This window comes from Diplotaxodon limnothrissa, linkage group LG15 (assembly GCF_057381915.1).
Source record: "Diplotaxodon limnothrissa isolate DT_005_m linkage group LG15, D_limnothrissa_male_GT1.1, whole genome shotgun sequence".
NCBI lineage: Eukaryota > Metazoa > Chordata > Actinopteri > Cichliformes > Cichlidae > Diplotaxodon > Diplotaxodon limnothrissa.
This window is the reverse complement of record NC_140610.1, coordinates 34,258,531-34,276,245: the sequence shown is the minus strand read 5'-3', so window position 1 is coordinate 34,276,245 and position 17,715 is coordinate 34,258,531. Positions and strand designations below refer to the sequence as shown.

The following is a 17,715-nucleotide window of genomic DNA, read 5'->3' as shown; positions in this document are numbered from 1 at the left end:
AATTCTAACAGGAATTAACATCTATGACTACATCATTTCTCCTTCCACTCACTTGTCAAAATAACTGAAAAAGGAGTTGTCTTAAGAAATTGTAGTGGGTTGACTTGGGATAGGGTCTCACAATGCATCCACTTCCTCCATCAGCTTGCTGCCAGTCCCTGCTTCTTGCTTTTAACTCAAAGCTGTGCTATTCACCATTTCTTTGTAGAAGCAGCAGGTAGCACCTTGAAAAGCATTTGAGCAATTGACCATCAGTAGCTGGAAATTCTCTAATCGCATTACAAGTCATTATACCTTTTTTGGAGATGTCATTTCATATAATGAAATGTTAAATGGACTGATTCTTATATAGCGCTTTTCTACTCTTCTGGAGCACCCATTCATACAAGCACTTGCAGAAGTGCGTACTAACATTCACACATATTCATACTCCAATGGATCATCGGAGAGCAACTTAGGGTTGACCTGCTTTACCGCCTGAGCTACAGCCACCCCGAAATGTGTGAAGGTTCAGATTGTACATTAAAATATCCCATCAATACTAACAGGTTGCTAAGTTCACAGTGATAGAAAATAAGTTAATAATTTGCTTACCACAAGCCAGGGAAAACATCCGGTCTGCATGGAATGGAGAGGAAACTGTGACCAGCTGAAGGTGGACTCATGTTTTGTCTGTCTTGATTTGTATCTCTGGGTGTCTGCAGGCAGGTCTAACAGCTTTGGACCAGGCCAGAGAACACAACAACCCAGAAGTAGCTCTTCTACTGACTAAAGCACCCCAGGTAAACTCTCACTGTGACCAGTACAGGCAGACATAATTTATAACTATAATAAATAGTTTGATTGTTTTCCACGTATATGAAAATGTGATGTGTGATTTTTCTTTCTCGTGGGCTTTTCTAGGTTTATTTGTCATGTTTAGTAACTATAGCTCATATTTTACCAAATTTCACTGCCCAACATATAAGAAAAAAGAATCAGATCACTTAAACTATATTTAACATACTAACAGCTAAAATTGATTTTTTTTTGAAAAGCCAGTAAAAACTGTACTCATCAATACTTATCAATACAATATATACAATATATAATTCACAAATCATACTTGATGAATTGTGTCTTCTTGTGTTCAGGTGCAAAGTTTTGTGCGTGGCAGGAAAGCAAGGAAGAGGAGAGATGAGCTGAAGGCAGAAGGTCGGGCTCAGTCAGTGCCTAGAAATGCGATGCTACCCTGTAAGGTAAATATACTTAAGTGTCAGTGTAGCTGAAACTTACTGAATGTAGACTTCATCACAAAAATAGGAAAATGTGAGCAAAAACTGGAATGAGCAGGAATGTTTTTTTATGGAGGAGGGGAGTCAGGGTTGTTTCCACATATCTCTGGCGTTGGCCACACACAGTACTAGCCCTAAGGATTTTTATATTTTTGTGGGGACAATGCCTTTATCATATCCTTTAGCTAGAGTTAGCAAGAGTGCCAACATCATTGTGTGCCAGGAATTAGTTTCTCCTTCTCTCACCCCTTTTCACTCACCATGTTTTTATACACCACTCTGCATTTAATTAGGAGTTATTATTCATCTCTGGCACACTTCTACAGCATGTCTTTTGTCTTGTCTCCCTCTGCTCACCCCCAGGTGGTCATGACAGATGGCTGCCTGTCGCTGATCCTGGTTCTGCTGGAGGTTTCTTCCTGTTAAAAGGGAGTTTTTCCTTCCCAACTGTCGCCAAAGTGCTTGCTCAAAGACGGATGTCTGATTGTATGGTCTTTACCTTACAATATAAAGCGCCTTGCGGTGACTGTTGTTGTGATTTGGTGCTATAGAAATAAAACTGAATTGACATGAACTGAATTGGCCAAAAGTATGCACTCACCCATCCAAATCACTGAATTCAGGTGTTCCTATCACTTTCATGGCCACAAGTATATACAATTTGACACCAGGGCATGCTTGACTTTTTCTATAAACATTTACGAAAGAATGAGTTGCTCTCAGGACTTTAGTGAATTCCAGTGTGGTACCTTAATAGGATGCCACCTGTGCACAAATCCAGTCGTGAAATGTCCTTGCCACTGAATATTCCACTGAATATAGCAAAGGAAACGATTGGGAACACTGCGATTTTGATAGAATTGTAGACTTGAATTATTGAAAAAAGAAAAGGGAAAAGACAAAAATCCACAATATGTCTCATAATGTCCACTTTAAAATCTTTCATACTGTTTAAATGTTTCTGGAACCTGCTTAGATAAACCTTCCTCTCGTTCTACAGAGTAGTGTATCTGCTGCAGGCGACAGCCAGAGCAGTGACCAAGCTGCCTGCAAACACACTAAGGTAACTGAGTCTAACGCCAGGAGAGGAAAGAACAGGAAGCGGAAAAAAAAGGTAAGACCGTGCATATAAATATGGAATAAACCATGGAATAAAAACCTTTAAAAAAAAAAAAAAAAAGCGAAAGTAACCAGTAATGAGGGCTAACCTCAGAAGAAACTATCCCAGGTTTGTCCTGGACTTTGTCCAGCTGGTCACAGGAAGAGTCACCTTTTTAGATCCATTTAAAAACCATTTAAAACCACTGAAAAATTGTCCTCTGGAGAAGAGCAGAGAAGGTTGAAACAGTTTAATGAGTTTCTAGACCCAAGAACAGCACAGCAAAAACCAAGCAAACCTGGGGTGTACAGCCCTGGTGTTGCACAAGCAGCAGACAAAGACAGACAATGACAAAGACAAGGCGTAACAGAAAGATATAGAGAGAAGGGATATTTTGGCATCTTTCGGACACATTTATGGTTAGAGGTAATTCCGATTGCAACTTATTTATGGCCAGCAGGATATTTTTGTAGCCAAAATCAATTACTTGTTACTCATGAATTAATAACTTACGACCACATAGTGTTGGTTAACTATTGCAGTTTTATGGTCACTGCAGAGCAATAGGTCATAAGACTTGATGCATAGTGTTAGCATGAACCATTAATCTTCGAGAGGAATTAATCTAACTATAAATCACGATATATCCATTCAACATATATAATATAGAGTATATAACATAAAATATAGATACAACTTAAGTCAGTGACACACGGTGACACAGATGATGGATCACATCAAAAAATACCTGCCTGTCTGCACTCTATATGGATGTCTTCATCTTTCTATCTTTCTCCTTCCTAGCCAATGGATTGTAAAATATTATTACCTACGTAGTTAGTTAAATATCTACTACTACCACAAGATGGCAGTAATGTAAAGGATGGATGCAAACATGCCAGGAGCTTTTTAGTTTATGTCAGTTTTTACATGCTTGTCCTGAAGAAGTGCCACTGATATAACTAAAAAATGTAGATAAGGCACAATGTACACATTGCACAATATAAAAACCAAAAGCTTAACATATTAATTCCCTACAAATGCCGTTGCAGCCATCTTTGTCTGACCCTCTGCACTGCAGAGAGACCAGGCACTGTGGAACCATTCATAAGAAGAAAGGTAAACTGCGTGGAACCGCCCCTTATGTTTCCATCCCTCCACACAACTTCAAAGCCTATCAGCTGTACACGCTGTACCGAGCAAAAGATGGCAAGATAATGCAGGTAAGTGACTATCATTACCATGTTTTCGCCAACACTGAGGGTGCCAGTTTGGCACAAGTAAGGTGCTGTTAAATAACAACCAGGCTAGGTAGACACTGAGAAAAGCAAATAATTATTCTTCAGACAGTAAATGCCAGTATCTTGTATCTAGCTTGGTTACTGGTAATTACTAAAGTAGTTCTAACGATAGTATTTAACCTCCTAAGACCCTTCCACGACATGCATTTTTAATTTCTCTTTGATATTTGGGCATATTGGGGCCCGATAAATGCAAAAACAAAGAATTACCAGATTTTTTTTTACCTTGTTTTTGTTTTTAAGAAAAATGAGAGCCACAAATGAGGATATTCATTTAAAATTTTGATACAACAGTAGCAGTATAATGTCCTCGTAAGTGGATATCAGGCCCATGTAGAGCAAAATTGAGTATTTTGGTCTAAATAACCCAAAATGTGATGTCCACATATGTGGACGGCAGGTCCTAGGAGGTTAAGTCTAGGATCCAGGTACATCACAATATGCTGTGTTTTGCCCCTTGAAATTCTTTACAAAGCATTTACTACAGCCACCTTCAGATGTTGCTTGTTTGTAGGTCTCTGTTGCTTCATTTGTATCCTCAGCAATTAAAAAGCATGTACTGTTAGGTTAGGATGTTGTGACCGAGTTGGCCATTGCAGAATATCAATTTTTTGCTTCCAGAAGCTATTGGTTTGCTTTTGTAGTATGTTTTGGATAGGTTTTCATTCGCACTATGAAGTCTGTGTGATCATTTACACCACATGGCTTAATCTGAGTGGAGAGTATAGTTTTGTACATTTCATCAGCAGCCAGTTTGTTCTTGGCTGTAACTAGTGGTTTGTACCTTGTTGTAAATCCTCTGTATTTACATTCATGGACATGTCTCTGATATCTCCTTGAGTGTGTTCTTGACTTGGCTAGTCAAGTTTCTATTAATCAAGAAAAAAAAGTGATTGTCCATTTTTGTGGGCTTACAGGCTTTTTGTTGCTGCTGAGCTGGCTATTAAATTCCTTCTTTTTAAGAATGTACCATATTGTTGATTTTGCCATTCCATTTTTAATAACTATAGTATGTATTAACATGTTGAAGTTTGTATGGATATATCTTGAAAATATGACCTAGTGTCTCAATGATTTTACCTGTATAAATAAAGATGAAATTAAAAAAAATAAAATTCCTAAAGTTTTTTTTTCTATCCTTCAGACAGGTTTAGTTTGTTTTTTAAGACTTCTAACTAAACCACTACATTGGACACTGATGTGCCACCCCATACCCTGCCACCCACTGGTGTTACTATCATGTTACTATGATGTGTTTCATTGTAATTATTGTTATTTAACCCTGTCATGCATGAATTATCACAACCTCAATAAGGATTTTCTTCTTAAATATTTTTATTCTTCCTTTCATACCAACAGATAAATAAAAATACTTAAGAAAAATATCCTGATTAAAGTTGACATAACTTATGGATGAACGGGTTAGTAGTGTGTATTAAATCTTGATAAAATAATTAAGAGACACTTATACCACAGTGACCAGAGCGACTAATGAAAATTTAAAGAAAATGTCCATTTGTTTGTCGTAGCAATGCTTCTTGGCATTAAATCCTCTCTGTTGCTCAGCCCACAAATGCATTTTCCTTACAAATGTGACATCATTTAAGAGGAAATGAAAAAGCTTTCCCATTGTATGATTTATTGCTAAGAAACGTTGTTACAAAATACACAAATCAACAAAACTCGTATTTCCCTTTTTTCTGCTGGAATTTCCTTAATTTCCTCTTCTAACATTACACAAACCAAAGGTTATTATCACACTGTTCATAAACTTCTGGATTTTGTCCATTTTCTGTGGCATGCCTATGGTGGAGGTCTGAAGAAAATTGTGAATTCTGCTTTTGATTCATGCAAGGAGCTTCAGTCTACTACTCTACTACTTTCCTCTGGTGTATTTTTTCTATTTATAATAACCCTGGGTCTATGCTGAGTGTGCGCAGCTGATGGGCGCTGTGTAAAACGCCTGAATGTGGTAATGTACTACATTTTACAGGCAACCCTCCACCTCTGCCCTTCAACCTACCTGTAGACTGTAGAATGTAATGATGGGCTAAAACCCTTCATGTTTAATGTGACCATTGAGGCATATCAGGCAACAGTACCAAGCACTTACTATTTATCTGTTTTAAAGGTAAAGAGTTAATTACATCACATGTGAGTGCTCAGAATGTTTTCATTTATTCCTAATGAACATCCTTGTTTCTGTCATTTTTCCACTACAATACCTTAATGATTTAAATATGGATTGCTGGTTTGTGTTACAGGCTCCTCTGAATGGCTGCCGCTGTGAGCCTCTCATAAATAAACTGGAAAACCAGCTGGAAGCTACCAAGGAGGAAATGAAAACTGAGATCCACATCATTCAAGACCAACTGAACAGCAAGATGGGCCAGCTCGACCGCAAGAACAAACACCAGGTAGCATATACAGTTGCTCATTGCAACTGATCCACAAAAGAAAGTAAGCACTCACATAACATTAACTGCAGTTGGTGCTATTCACGAGGTTAACAGCATTTCAGAGGCCTCCCTACCTCTCAACTCTGCCGCCCTATTTTTTCCCTTCCTTCATGAGTGGTCTTTCTGTGTGGAATTTATGTGGGTTCTCTCTTCTTCTCACAAGTGAGGTTAATTGATGATTCTAAATTGCCCATAGGTGTAAATGTGAGTGTGACTGTTTGTCTGTCTCTATGTGTCAGACTGGCGATCTGTCCAGGGTGTACGCTGCCCCTCACTGCTGCGTACACCAGCGTACACCCTGGACATGACTGAGGCCATTTCTGATAAGGTCTCATGAAGTGTAGATAGATCAACTGAACGGCCAGATTAATTCCTTAAGGACTAAGGCTTTTTAGATACTGTTCATCTACCGTCTAGGTTTTTTTTAGGCCTGCCTTTTGGCTTCATCTTTTGGTTTCCACTTTTCCAAGTTTTCTTACATTTTCAAGGGCGTACTGCACACCAAGTCGTGATATGCCAAGTTTTCTGCTAATGAGTCTTTGGGAATCCCCTTGTTGACAGATTGTTGAAATGGAAGCAAGTTATAGTGCATCCAAAAAAAGTATTTACAGCACATCACTTGTTCCATATATTAAAATCTTACAGCCTAATTCCATAATGGATTAACTTCATTTTCACTTTCACCTCATTCTAGATACAATACCCCCATAATGACAAAGTGAAAAAAGTTGTTTGAAATTCCTTAAAAAATGTATACAAATCCAAAATATACCACACACATAAGTATATAAACATTCACGGACTTTGCTACTCAAAATTTGAGCTCAGGTGAATCCTGTTTCTACCAATCATCTGTCAGATGTTTCTACAACTTAGAGTCCTGCTGTTGTAAATTGGCTAGGCTATTGTAATTCATTGTTATAATTATTATCAGGCTGTCCTACTCCCTGAAAAGCCTTCAGTTGATTCAGAATGCCGCATAGAGAGAGAGATGTCTTCCTTCTCTCTTCCCAACGGTCAAGATGGCCGCCCTCCATGAGCCTGGTTCTGCCGGAGGTTTCTTCCTGTTAAAAAGGAGTTTTTCCTTCCCACTGTCGCCAAAGTGCTTGCTCATAGGGGGTCAATTGATTGTTGCGGGTTCTCTGCCTGTTTGTTTTTTTATTGCAGGGTTTACCTTACAACGTAAAGCTCACTGAGGGAACTGTTCTTCTGATTTGGTGCTATACAAATAAAATTGAATTGAATTGCAAAGATGGGAAAATGGCTGTGCACTGATGCTCCCCATCCAACACGATGGTGCTTGGAAGGTTCTGCAAAAGGAAACTGTCCAAAAATAGGTGTACCAAGTTTGTAGCGTCATACTCAAGACTTAAGGCTGTAATTGCTGCCAAAGATGCTTCACTAAAATAACAAGGCTACATGTACATGTTATATATAAATTTTTATATAAATGTTTTATTTTTAATAAACTTAAAAGAATTTCTAGCAAACTTTTTTTTACAATTTGTCATTATAAGGTATTATGTCTAGAATTTTGATGTGAAAAATTAATGTCATTCATTTTTGAATATGACAAAATGTTGAACAAGTGAAGCGCTGTGAATACTTTCCGGATGCACCTTAGTTACTCCTATTAGTGTGAGTAATTATTTTTATGTGTTATGTGTGTGTGTTGTCTGCAGAAGTAGCAAAAGTACAGAATTTACTTATCTAAGTAGAAGTAAAGAGGTTGAAAGCTACTCCAGTAAGATTGAAGTACTGAAGCAACTTTTTTTACTCAAGTCAAAGTGAAAAAGTGCAGGCTCTGGAATGTACTCCAAGTAAGAAAGTAAAAAGTAGCTCCTTGAAGGACAATTCTACCAACTATTTTTGTACAAAGGTAACTGAACCTTGCGCTATATTCATATAATAATAAAATAATATTAGTACATGAGAATAAAAAATTCAGAATTGGTTTTAGTTACAAAGAAGGAAATGATTTCTCTTTTGGCATATAAACACGGTGTGGTAAGAGGATGCATGTGGTCAGACTGAAAAACACACAAACAGGGAAGAGTGGATTGGTACAAAACAAAATATGGACAGATGGTAATGAACAGATTGCACCATCGTGCAATAAAGAGAATGTATGTTCGATCACAAAACAGCCGATCAATTTGTTTCACCAAGTTTGTTTCTACACGAGTCATTTTGTAGAGGGTATGGCAGCATTGACAGTTTGTCTTAAAACAGTAACTGTAATGTGCACATTTTGGCTTTTTATTATGACTGTTTTCTTGAAATAAAACTTTATTCTCAATTTTTTTTCTTAATGTGGCCCTAATACACCTTTGTAAAACTGTGACAGAACAGAATAAACAGAACAAGGATGTCTGTCTATTCTTGGGTTTTTAGTGAAGCCTAAACTTGAATGCATTTGTAGAATGAAGGTGAATAAAGCTCTGCCTTTAGCCTGTGTGACAGCAGGGTTTGAATGCAGACATGCAGTAAAATGATAGGAAGCACAGTAGATAAATCCTTTATCTTTTTAACGGTGTCAGCCCTGTTTTCACGTTGTTGTCTGTGATTAGATCTGGGCTCTTGACAAGATGACAGTGGAGAGAGCGTCAGCAGAGAGAAGCAGCTGTCTGAAGAGGATCGAGCAACGGGCCCTGCAGGAACGACGTGAAGCAGAAAAGAGACAGGTAACACTGTCAGGATACCTCTGACTGTGGAACTCTGACTGCTCTGTGTATGAAGCCATCACAGAATGATGTTTGTTGTGTGTGAAGTTTGTTCATGAAGAAAAAGGAAATTTAACATATTTGACCTTTTACTGTAATCTCCAGATCAAACAAAGGCAATAGAAAATGTTAACCGGGGTCTGCATGACATTGGGACACAACAAGCTATCGAAATTGGGCATCATCATTGAGTGCTGTGATAAAGTGTTTGCCCCCATCCTAATTTCCTATTTTTTTGTATGTTTGTCATACTTAAATGTTTTAGATTAACAAAAAATCTAAATATTAAGCAAAGATAACACAAGTACACACAAAATGCAGTTTCTAAATGAAGGTGTTTATAATTAAGAAGATAAATTAACTGTGGTGTATCACATCTTTGAAATGCTGAGTTCAATTTCTCTAGTCACACCCAGGCCTGATTACTACACGCCTGTTCGGAATCACTTAAATAGGACCTGCCTGACAAAGGGAAGTAGACCAAAAGATCCTCAAAAGCCAGACATCATGCTGCGATCGAAATTCAGGAAAAAATGACAAACAAAGTAATTGAGATCTCTCAGTCCGGAAAGGTTATAGCAGCAACAACTCATCCAACAGGTCTCAAAAGACTCCAGAATAACATCTAAAGATTGCAGGCCTCACTTGCCTCAATGAACACTGACCTTAGTCAGTGTTCATTTCTCCACCATAAGAAAGAGACTGAGCAAAAATGGCCTGTATGGCAGGCTAAGAGTTCCAAGACGAAAACCACTGCTGAGCAAAAAGAAAATAAAGGTTCATTTCAGTTTTGCCAGAAAACATCTTGATGATCCCCAAGACTTTTGGGAAAATACTCTGTGGACGGACGAGATAAAAGCTGAACCTTTTGGAAGGTGTGTGTCCCATTACAGCTAACGTAAAAGTAACAGAAAAGGAGTACCAGCAAAACCAGGCTGAGGGAGGGGCATTCATCTGCTGTGACTAATTGAGGGTGAGAAGAGGACAAAAGACATGCTGTGCAAGAAAGCCAGAGAATAATAACTAATTATTAAGTGCAAAGTGGTGTAAACACACAGGTAAGTGAAGAAGCACCCAGTGCATCATGGGAAACTGTAGCAGCCTACACCTATTGCAGCATAACTAAGGGAGGATTCAAGGTCACCTGATCCAGCCCCAACTTTATGCTTTCCTCAAAAAGGAAAGTTTAAACCTATTGTTAGGCTTCCACAAAAGAGGGGCTCTGCCTCCCATTCTACTTTTAAATATCCTAGATACCCCAAGTAAACCAGCGTCTGGGAGTGAAGTGCTCTATTGGAATGTTTCACAGGGTAACCAATGCCCTCATGGCAATTGTTATAGTTTTATTACATCTAGCCAACAAAATAGAATTGTTGTTTTAATTGTGAATGTGAAGCTATTGGTGCTGTGGCCCATTCCTTTAAGTCATAAGTATGTGAAGTAGAATAGATGTTACTGTAATTTTTCTAAGCATTTCTTAAGTCGTCATGATTTTCATACTAATAATTACACAGTGGGCCCAAACATTCAATTGAATTAAATTGAAATAACAGTATTGCAAATGCTCACAATTATAGATCACATTCTATGAACCTATAAACTGGATGTGGATGCTGTTGAAGGCAGAGGAATATCTTGCCGTGTAATTACATTAGCACATTCCACCCAGAGTCATTTCACTGCCTCATTCGCACTCAGCTGGCTGTGGAACCCCAGAACATTAAACTAGTCAGATGTTCTCGATATATTACGTATAAAATTTTGTCAACTGCATCATGTTCACACGAGCTGAATCTAGAGACGGTCTATCCAAAGAGATTCCAGGACTTCTCTTATAGCTTGATGCTGTACAAAGAGGCACTGTAATATTAATAGGGTGCAATTCTGTCTGGTCTCTACTTCTTTTAGTAATATATGCTTCAGTATGTCTATTGACTCCTGCAGCTAGCATTATCATTCTTTTTCTGTACTGGTCCACAGTATGCTGAAGTGCCCGTATATCTGCAAGCAGGGGACCTGATCAGTTGACCTGTGCACAATTAATTAAACTGAACTGTACACAACTTTTCAATCTCAGTAGGTGATCTTATACGGGACTAATGTGCTGGATTAGGTGGATGTCAGGATATAATGATGAATAGATGAACTCCATTAAAGATTACATCATTGTTTTCTTTTAATCTACTTTTAGGACAGTGTATGCATTAAATGAATGGGAACTGATCTAATGAGCTCTTCTGTCATTAATAGAACTCTTGTGTGTGGTTCATTGTGTCCCCTAAGCAGACAGCTCTGGCCAGTGAACTGAAGAGCTGGTGTCTGTCCAAACTGCAGAACATGGAGGGCCGTGTCACAGGAGAGCCCAGCAGCACCAAGTTACAGCACTCCTCTACTGTGGCCGAAGCTAATGTAGCACCCTTCGCTGTGGTGCCCATTGGACAAGGGGGCAGCTCCCAGTGCCTTGAGCACCACAGTGACCCTCCACTCCTGGAGTTCAGCCGGGAAGAGTCTAGTGTGGCAGAGGGTGGCACAGCCAGTCACTACTTTGTTGTTCATGTGGAGAGCTCTCCAGGTAACAAATCAGCATAAACAAAGATGCTTTGTTTTGTTTCAGAAAAAAAAGAAAAAAAAGAAGAAGCTTCAAATCAAATTTAAAACAGCGACCCTGTAAATTAATAAAATGAATCCAATGAAACCTCATTTTCCTGTTCTGAGCTGATAGGAGTGATAACTGGTGTGGTCTTCTGCTGTAGTTCAGCTGCTTCAAGGTTCCACATGTTATGTGTACACTGTTCAGTAATGCTCTTCTGAATACCTTGGTTTTAATGAGTTACTGTTTCAGGAACTCAGTTTGCCCATTCTCAACTAGGCATTCGTGCCTAGAGAACTGCTCACAAAATTGTTTTCCACATTTTTCTGTGTATCGTTGTGTGGGAAAATCCCAGTAACCCAGCAGTTTCTGAAAAATTCAGAACAGCTGGTCATCAAAGTCTGTCTTGATAATGTCTAAATGCTAAGTGGCCAGTGATATGCAAAAGAAAACAGCAAGTATCTTCAGTATACATAAACAAATAATAAAAAATGAACAATTATATAATTCCTACCCATTCCCACCCAAATTTGGCATCAGTTCTGGAATCTGAAAAAACAGGAATTCTATACAGCATTTATAGGTCTATTCACACCATGAAAATACAACAGAGAAAATGCTACATGCTATTCGTGACTGCAGATTTGCATTGCATGCTAATTATCAGGCTGCCTAGTGGGTTCTATTCTAATCTTATTTATACAGCAACAGACAGGCTTCAGGGGTCTGTACCTTTGCATTGTAAGGTACAGACCCTAGAATAATACAGAGAAAACCCCCAATCAGACACTCGCTCATGAGTAAGCAGGATGAAAATCTTTGGAAGAACCAGGCTCGGGGAACGCCAACAGGATTAAAAAAAACACACACACATGATTTTTAGGGCCAAATACAGTTGTATCTGAATTTAGAAGCACAGCAGGGTACCGTGAAGCTTAATGTTGGCTGAACCTCTTGTGAATTGTACAGATGGTGATAAGGATCAGAATACTGAGGATGACTCTCCCACAGCAGCCAAGAACCCCCCATCATCTGTTCAGGTGGTTCGGCCAAAGGAGCGCTCTGTGACCTCTGCTGACACCAAGAGGAAGAACCAGGAGCTGAATGATGTGGACATAATGAGGAGTGGGGCCAGGAGCCAAAGATCCAGCAGCTTCTCTCCAGCCACGGAGCGGCGCTGCAGCAGCAGAAATGACATAGGGATCAGAGAGAAGGAAGGACACTGTGATACAGGGAAGCACCAGAAGAAATATTTTCAGGGTAGGACTAAATTGAGAGGGGACATAAAGGTCAGGCCTCCAGAGGTCTTTGGAGGCCAGCCTACGTTTACTCAGGAGAGGGACAACATGCATGCCATTGAGGTGACCCAGTATTTCTTTGAGACGGTCTCGACTCAGATGGAGCGCTGGTATGAGAGGAAGGTGCAGGAGGCTCAATGGCAGGCAGATCAGAAGGCTCAGACAGAGAAAGATGCTCTGATTAATAGGATTGCCTACCTGGAGGATGAGCTACGTATGCTGAGAATGCATCGGGACGAGGACTGTTAAGATACAATCCATTTGCTGGAGAAAAAAACTGCTGAGATCTGTCCAGCATTGACCAAACATCATATAAATGTGATTCCTCTTGAGGACCAGTATACAAAACTGCAGAACCTCAGAACCACAGTCTTAGAGCAAAGTGCTCCATTGGGGTGGTGTGGTAGTATGAAGTTTTTAAGATAAGATGCAGCCTGATTATAGAAGACTTTATGAGGCAAAGGGTTTTAAATTTGATTCTGGATTTGCCAATGAAGCCAATGAATGGAAGCCAGTACAGTAGAAATATGCTCTCTCCTTCTAGTTCCTGTCTGAAGTTTTTTCGGACACCCTGATAATAATGAATTACAGTAGTCCAGCCTAAATGTAATACATGCATGAACTAGTTTTTCAGCTTCGTTCTGAGACAGGATGTTTCTAATTTTGGAGATATTGTGTAAATAGAAGAAAACAGTCCTACATGTATGTTTAATTGTGGTGGAGGTGTGGTCCCTGGCTCAGCTGCAGGGGAGGGGTGGCGCAGCGAGTTCAAGGGGCAGTGCCAGGCAGGTGAGTGGACAGGTAGTCGTGTGGCACTGATGAGCTCTCTACTGTTGTCAGTGATGCTGGAGTGGAGAGGAGGAAAGGCTTTAGAAGGTGTGCGCAACGCCGGGAGAGAGCTGTAGTGAGAAGTGTGTGTGCCAAACCTTAAAAGTACACTGCTGTGTGTCGAGAAGTAAAAAGAAACGTTTCGTACACTGTTTGTGTGGGTCCGGTCCTTGTACAGTGGTGCTGAAACCCAGTGGAGTATGTCCGAGCCTCAGGCCGCGCCACAGGCGCAGCCACTCCAAATCCTGGCTCAGATGCTGGCAGAGATGGCGACCGTGAGCCGTGATCAGGCGGGCGCACAACAGAAGCAGATGGAGCAGTTGTGGGAATAGCTGGACCGGCAGATGGGGGACCTGGAGCAGCTGGTTGCGGTTGCCGCGCCGTGGGGCATTGTTGGAGGCAGAATGGATGGAAGTGAGATGTGTTCATGGTGATATTCACAAGTATCCTATTGTGCCACTGATATTAAAATACAAGGACAAAACACATAGGATTAAGGGTGCGGTTTGCTCGTGCCTGTCGCTCCCCCTAATTCTGGGTATGGATTGGCCAGTCTAATAAACTGTTGTGGCAGTATGCAGGGATGCGATTACAACCATTAATAGCCTCACTAGAAGGTCCCGCCAGCTTGGGAGGTTCACTTTATGGGAGATTTTCCACTGGAGCAGTCTTGTGATAACATTCTAGGCTCAGCCAAGTGATAGAAATTGATTATCACGTGGTGCGCCCTGAAGCCGTGCAGACCTCCCGACTATGTGTTATTAAAAGATTTATCGAGTGAGTCGTGACACTCACGAGAGGAGGAAAGGCTTTAGAAGGTGTGCGCAACGCCAGGAGACACCTCCAGTGAGAATCGTGTGTGCCAAACCTTAAAAGTACACTGCTGTGTCGAGAAATAAAAAGAAACGTTTCGTACACTGTGTGTCTGGGTCCAGTCCTTCTACATTAATGTACGCTTTGAAGGACATATCCTGTTCAAAAAGTATTCCTCAAAATGTTACTGGAGGCCAAGGTAGTGTCATCCAGAGTAGCCATCTGGTTAGAGACCATATTTTGACGATTTTTTTATAACCTCAGTTTTCTCTGAATTTAGAAGCAGAAAATTTGAGGTCATCCGGGTCGTTTTGTCTTTAAGACATTCCTGCAGTTTAACTAATAAGTGTGTGTTATCTGGCTTCATCGGTATGTAAAGTTGGGTGTCATCTGCATAAAAGTGAAAATGTATGCTTTGCTTTCTAATAATACTGCTACGGAACCCTGTAGAACTCCATAACTAACGAGAGCACTACCTTTAATACCTACAGCATGCTCTAATCACTGTAATAAAATATTATGGTCAACAGTATTGAGTAAGATAAAGATCTGTAAATTTCTCTTACTTTACTCACATTTCACAGAATGTATTTTTAGTAATAAGTCTGATATGAATTATTGTGGATATGGGCAAGTGTACGATAATGGGGAATTTAATTTTTACTTTACAATCCTGTTTTAGTGTAATATTTATTGTGAAGTAGTACTTTCTTGCTTATTTCATTTTTATGTACTGTTCTTTTAATACACTGTAATTGCACACAGGGGGAGCAGTCAGGCTTCTGCACTGTGGATAGTGGAGGCTTTAACTAGCTGTGGAATCAAACAGTTTTCTTACCGTGTCGGGCAGTGTACAGGGACATTCAGGCTGATTCTTGTGAATTCAAGACTGTGGAAACATATGTTTTCAGAGGGTTTTCCCAGCAAGTGATCTAGTGGATTTTTAGTGTCTCCTCTCTCTGCTTCTCTTCCCCTCTGTTTTTCTTTCCCTCTCTTTTTCACAGTTTCTCTTGTCTTTCTCTTTCCTATCCCCCGGTCCTGTTGTTCCATTTGTAATAACTTAAAAGTAAAATAAACTAGAAAAAGTTGCATTTCCTGCGAAAATGCAGTGTGAATGCCGTGTAGTGGAATCTGAAAACAGCAGAAGGAGAACTCCGCTGAAAACACTGTGTAGAAGCTGAACTCTGCTTTATTTGAAAGACACCACAGAAGAGTGTCAAGAAAGCAGGGAGAGTTCAAGGATGGAAGACGTGCAGCAAGCACCACAGGTAGGATCTGAACCAGCGCCAACTGGTCTCAAGGCAGCTGCTCATTTCACTGAGCCAAACTTGTTCTCAGGTGACTGAAAAGATATGAAACTGAAAATTGTCCTGAAAAGAGGTGAAGATGCTGAAAATTCTGTTGAAAAGTGTCACGGACCGCCGGGGCAGACCGTGTGGAGTGAGTGGAGGACCCAAGAGCAAACAGAGGTGAGGACACAAAACCGGACTTAACAGAAGGCGAGCCTTTATTTAGGGCCGAAAACATAAGGAACAAGGCAGCAAAGGAACTGAGGGAAAACCTGAACATAGACTGGGAAAACTATGGCTAAACAAGGTACAAACTAGGACTAGTTGAGGCTGGGGAACTATGACAAGGGGTAGGGGAGATAACACAGACGACGCGACACAGACTACATGAAACACAGAGACTAAATACACAAGAGGGATGATCAGGGGAAGTGGCCACACATGGGAACACAGCTGACACAGATAAACATAACAAGACATGGCAGGAGTAAACAACACTGACGGGAGACTGTCAAAGTAAAACAGGAAGTACACAGAGGTGCAAACAGGAGGAGAGAGAGAGAGCACGGGCATAGTGGGCTGGGGAAACATGGAATAAAACATAAGGAGAGACGAGGGCTCACAGATACACAGAGGGGCACACAGGGGGCAAAAGCCACGAATGGAAAACACTAAGGGAACAACACAAGAGGGCAACTCAGAAAACATGGCCTAAAATAAGGAACGAAATACAAAAATACAAAGAACTAAGAATACTGGGCCCACATGGCCCAGGACCATGACAAAAAGAGCAGAAGAGCCTGAGATTTGTGCTGATAAGAGGTGAAAAAGCTAAAAATTCTGCTCAAAAGAGGTGAACATTTTGAACTTTCTGCTGAAAAGAGATGGAGAAACAGAAAATTGTGCAGAAAAGGGGTAAAGAAACTGAAAACTGTTGAAAAGAGCAGAAGAGGCTGAGATTTGTGATGAAAACAGGTGAAAGAGCTTAACTTTCTGCTAAAAAGAGTTGAAAAAAATGAAAATTCTGCTGAAAACAGGCCAAGAAACTAGAAATTCTGCTGAAAAGACGTGAATTAGCAGAATTTCTGCTGAAAAGAGGTAAAGAAGCTGAAGTTTGCAGTGAAAACAGCGAAAGAAGCTGGAATTTGTGCTGAAAAGTATTGAAAAATGGAAAATTCTGCTGAAAAGAGGTGAAAAAGCTGAAATTTGTGTTGAAAAGAGTTTAAAAAAAAAGTTGAACTGTTTACTGAAATATTTTTTTTGTCATAAGTGGGATTTGCCAAAAAATGGCATAAAAAGCTTAATATCTCAAAAAGTATGAAAGGTATGAGCACCAAAAGATATAGCTGGCATTAGCATAGGGAGCAGAACAGATTAAAGTTTAAATGGTGGAAATCGGCTGAAAACTGAGCGAGTAGTTAACCAGCAAAGGTCGGAGCAACTAGAATAAGGTAGAACTAGAAAAATTTGCATTTCCTGCGAAAATGCAGTGTGGATGCTTAAAGCTGAAGCTGTATGCAAAAAGTAGATGAAAAAGCTGAAAAGTTGCAGAAATTGTAAAAACTTTGCAGAAGCAAAAGAAGTTTGCTAAAATGGAATAACTTAGCAGAACTGCAATATCTTAGAGGAAACATAATACTTGGCAGAAATACAATAGCATAGCAGAATTTAGCAGAAATATTGTAACTTACCAGAAACATGATAACTTCTCAAAAATACAAGAATTTAGGAGAAATAGTATAAGATAACAGAAAGAATATATTTAGCCAAAAATACTTAAACATTACAGAAACACTATGATTTAGAAAAATAGTACAACAGAGCAGAACTAGAAAAAATTGCATTTCCTGCGAAAATGCTGTGTGGATGCCTTACGCTGAAGATTTCTGCTGAAAAAAGCAGAAAAAGTTGAAAAAACAAAAAACATTGCCCTGAGCGAGATTCGAACCTGGCCTTTCTGATCTATAGGCGGCGTCTCACCTTACTGGACCAAACTGATTCTTACAAAGAAGAGGTGGAGAGACTGACAATTCTGGTGAAA

General features: G+C 39.9%; 1 protein-coding gene across 2 annotated transcripts in view; it reads left to right on the top strand.

Moving 5' to 3' along the window:
- The window catches only part of ankrd6b (ankyrin repeat domain 6b), a 74,184-nt gene extending 59,681 nt beyond the window's left edge, over window positions 1-14,503 (top strand). For both annotated transcript variants that reach the window (XM_085372911.1, XM_085372912.1), the window contains 8 exons: window positions 705-782; window positions 1,134-1,238; window positions 2,275-2,388; window positions 3,426-3,596; window positions 5,939-6,091; window positions 8,704-8,817; window positions 11,143-11,428; window positions 12,416-14,503. In XM_085372911.1, coding sequence (XP_085229037.1) covers window positions 705-782; window positions 1,134-1,238; window positions 2,275-2,388; window positions 3,426-3,596; window positions 5,939-6,091; window positions 8,704-8,817; window positions 11,143-11,428; window positions 12,416-12,993 — 1,599 coding nt within the window. In that variant the 3' untranslated portion in view covers window positions 12,994-14,503. The remainder of the gene's footprint in view (window positions 1-704; window positions 783-1,133; window positions 1,239-2,274; window positions 2,389-3,425; window positions 3,597-5,938; window positions 6,092-8,703; window positions 8,818-11,142; window positions 11,429-12,415) is intronic.
- Window positions 14,504-17,715: the final 3,212 nt, after the last annotated feature.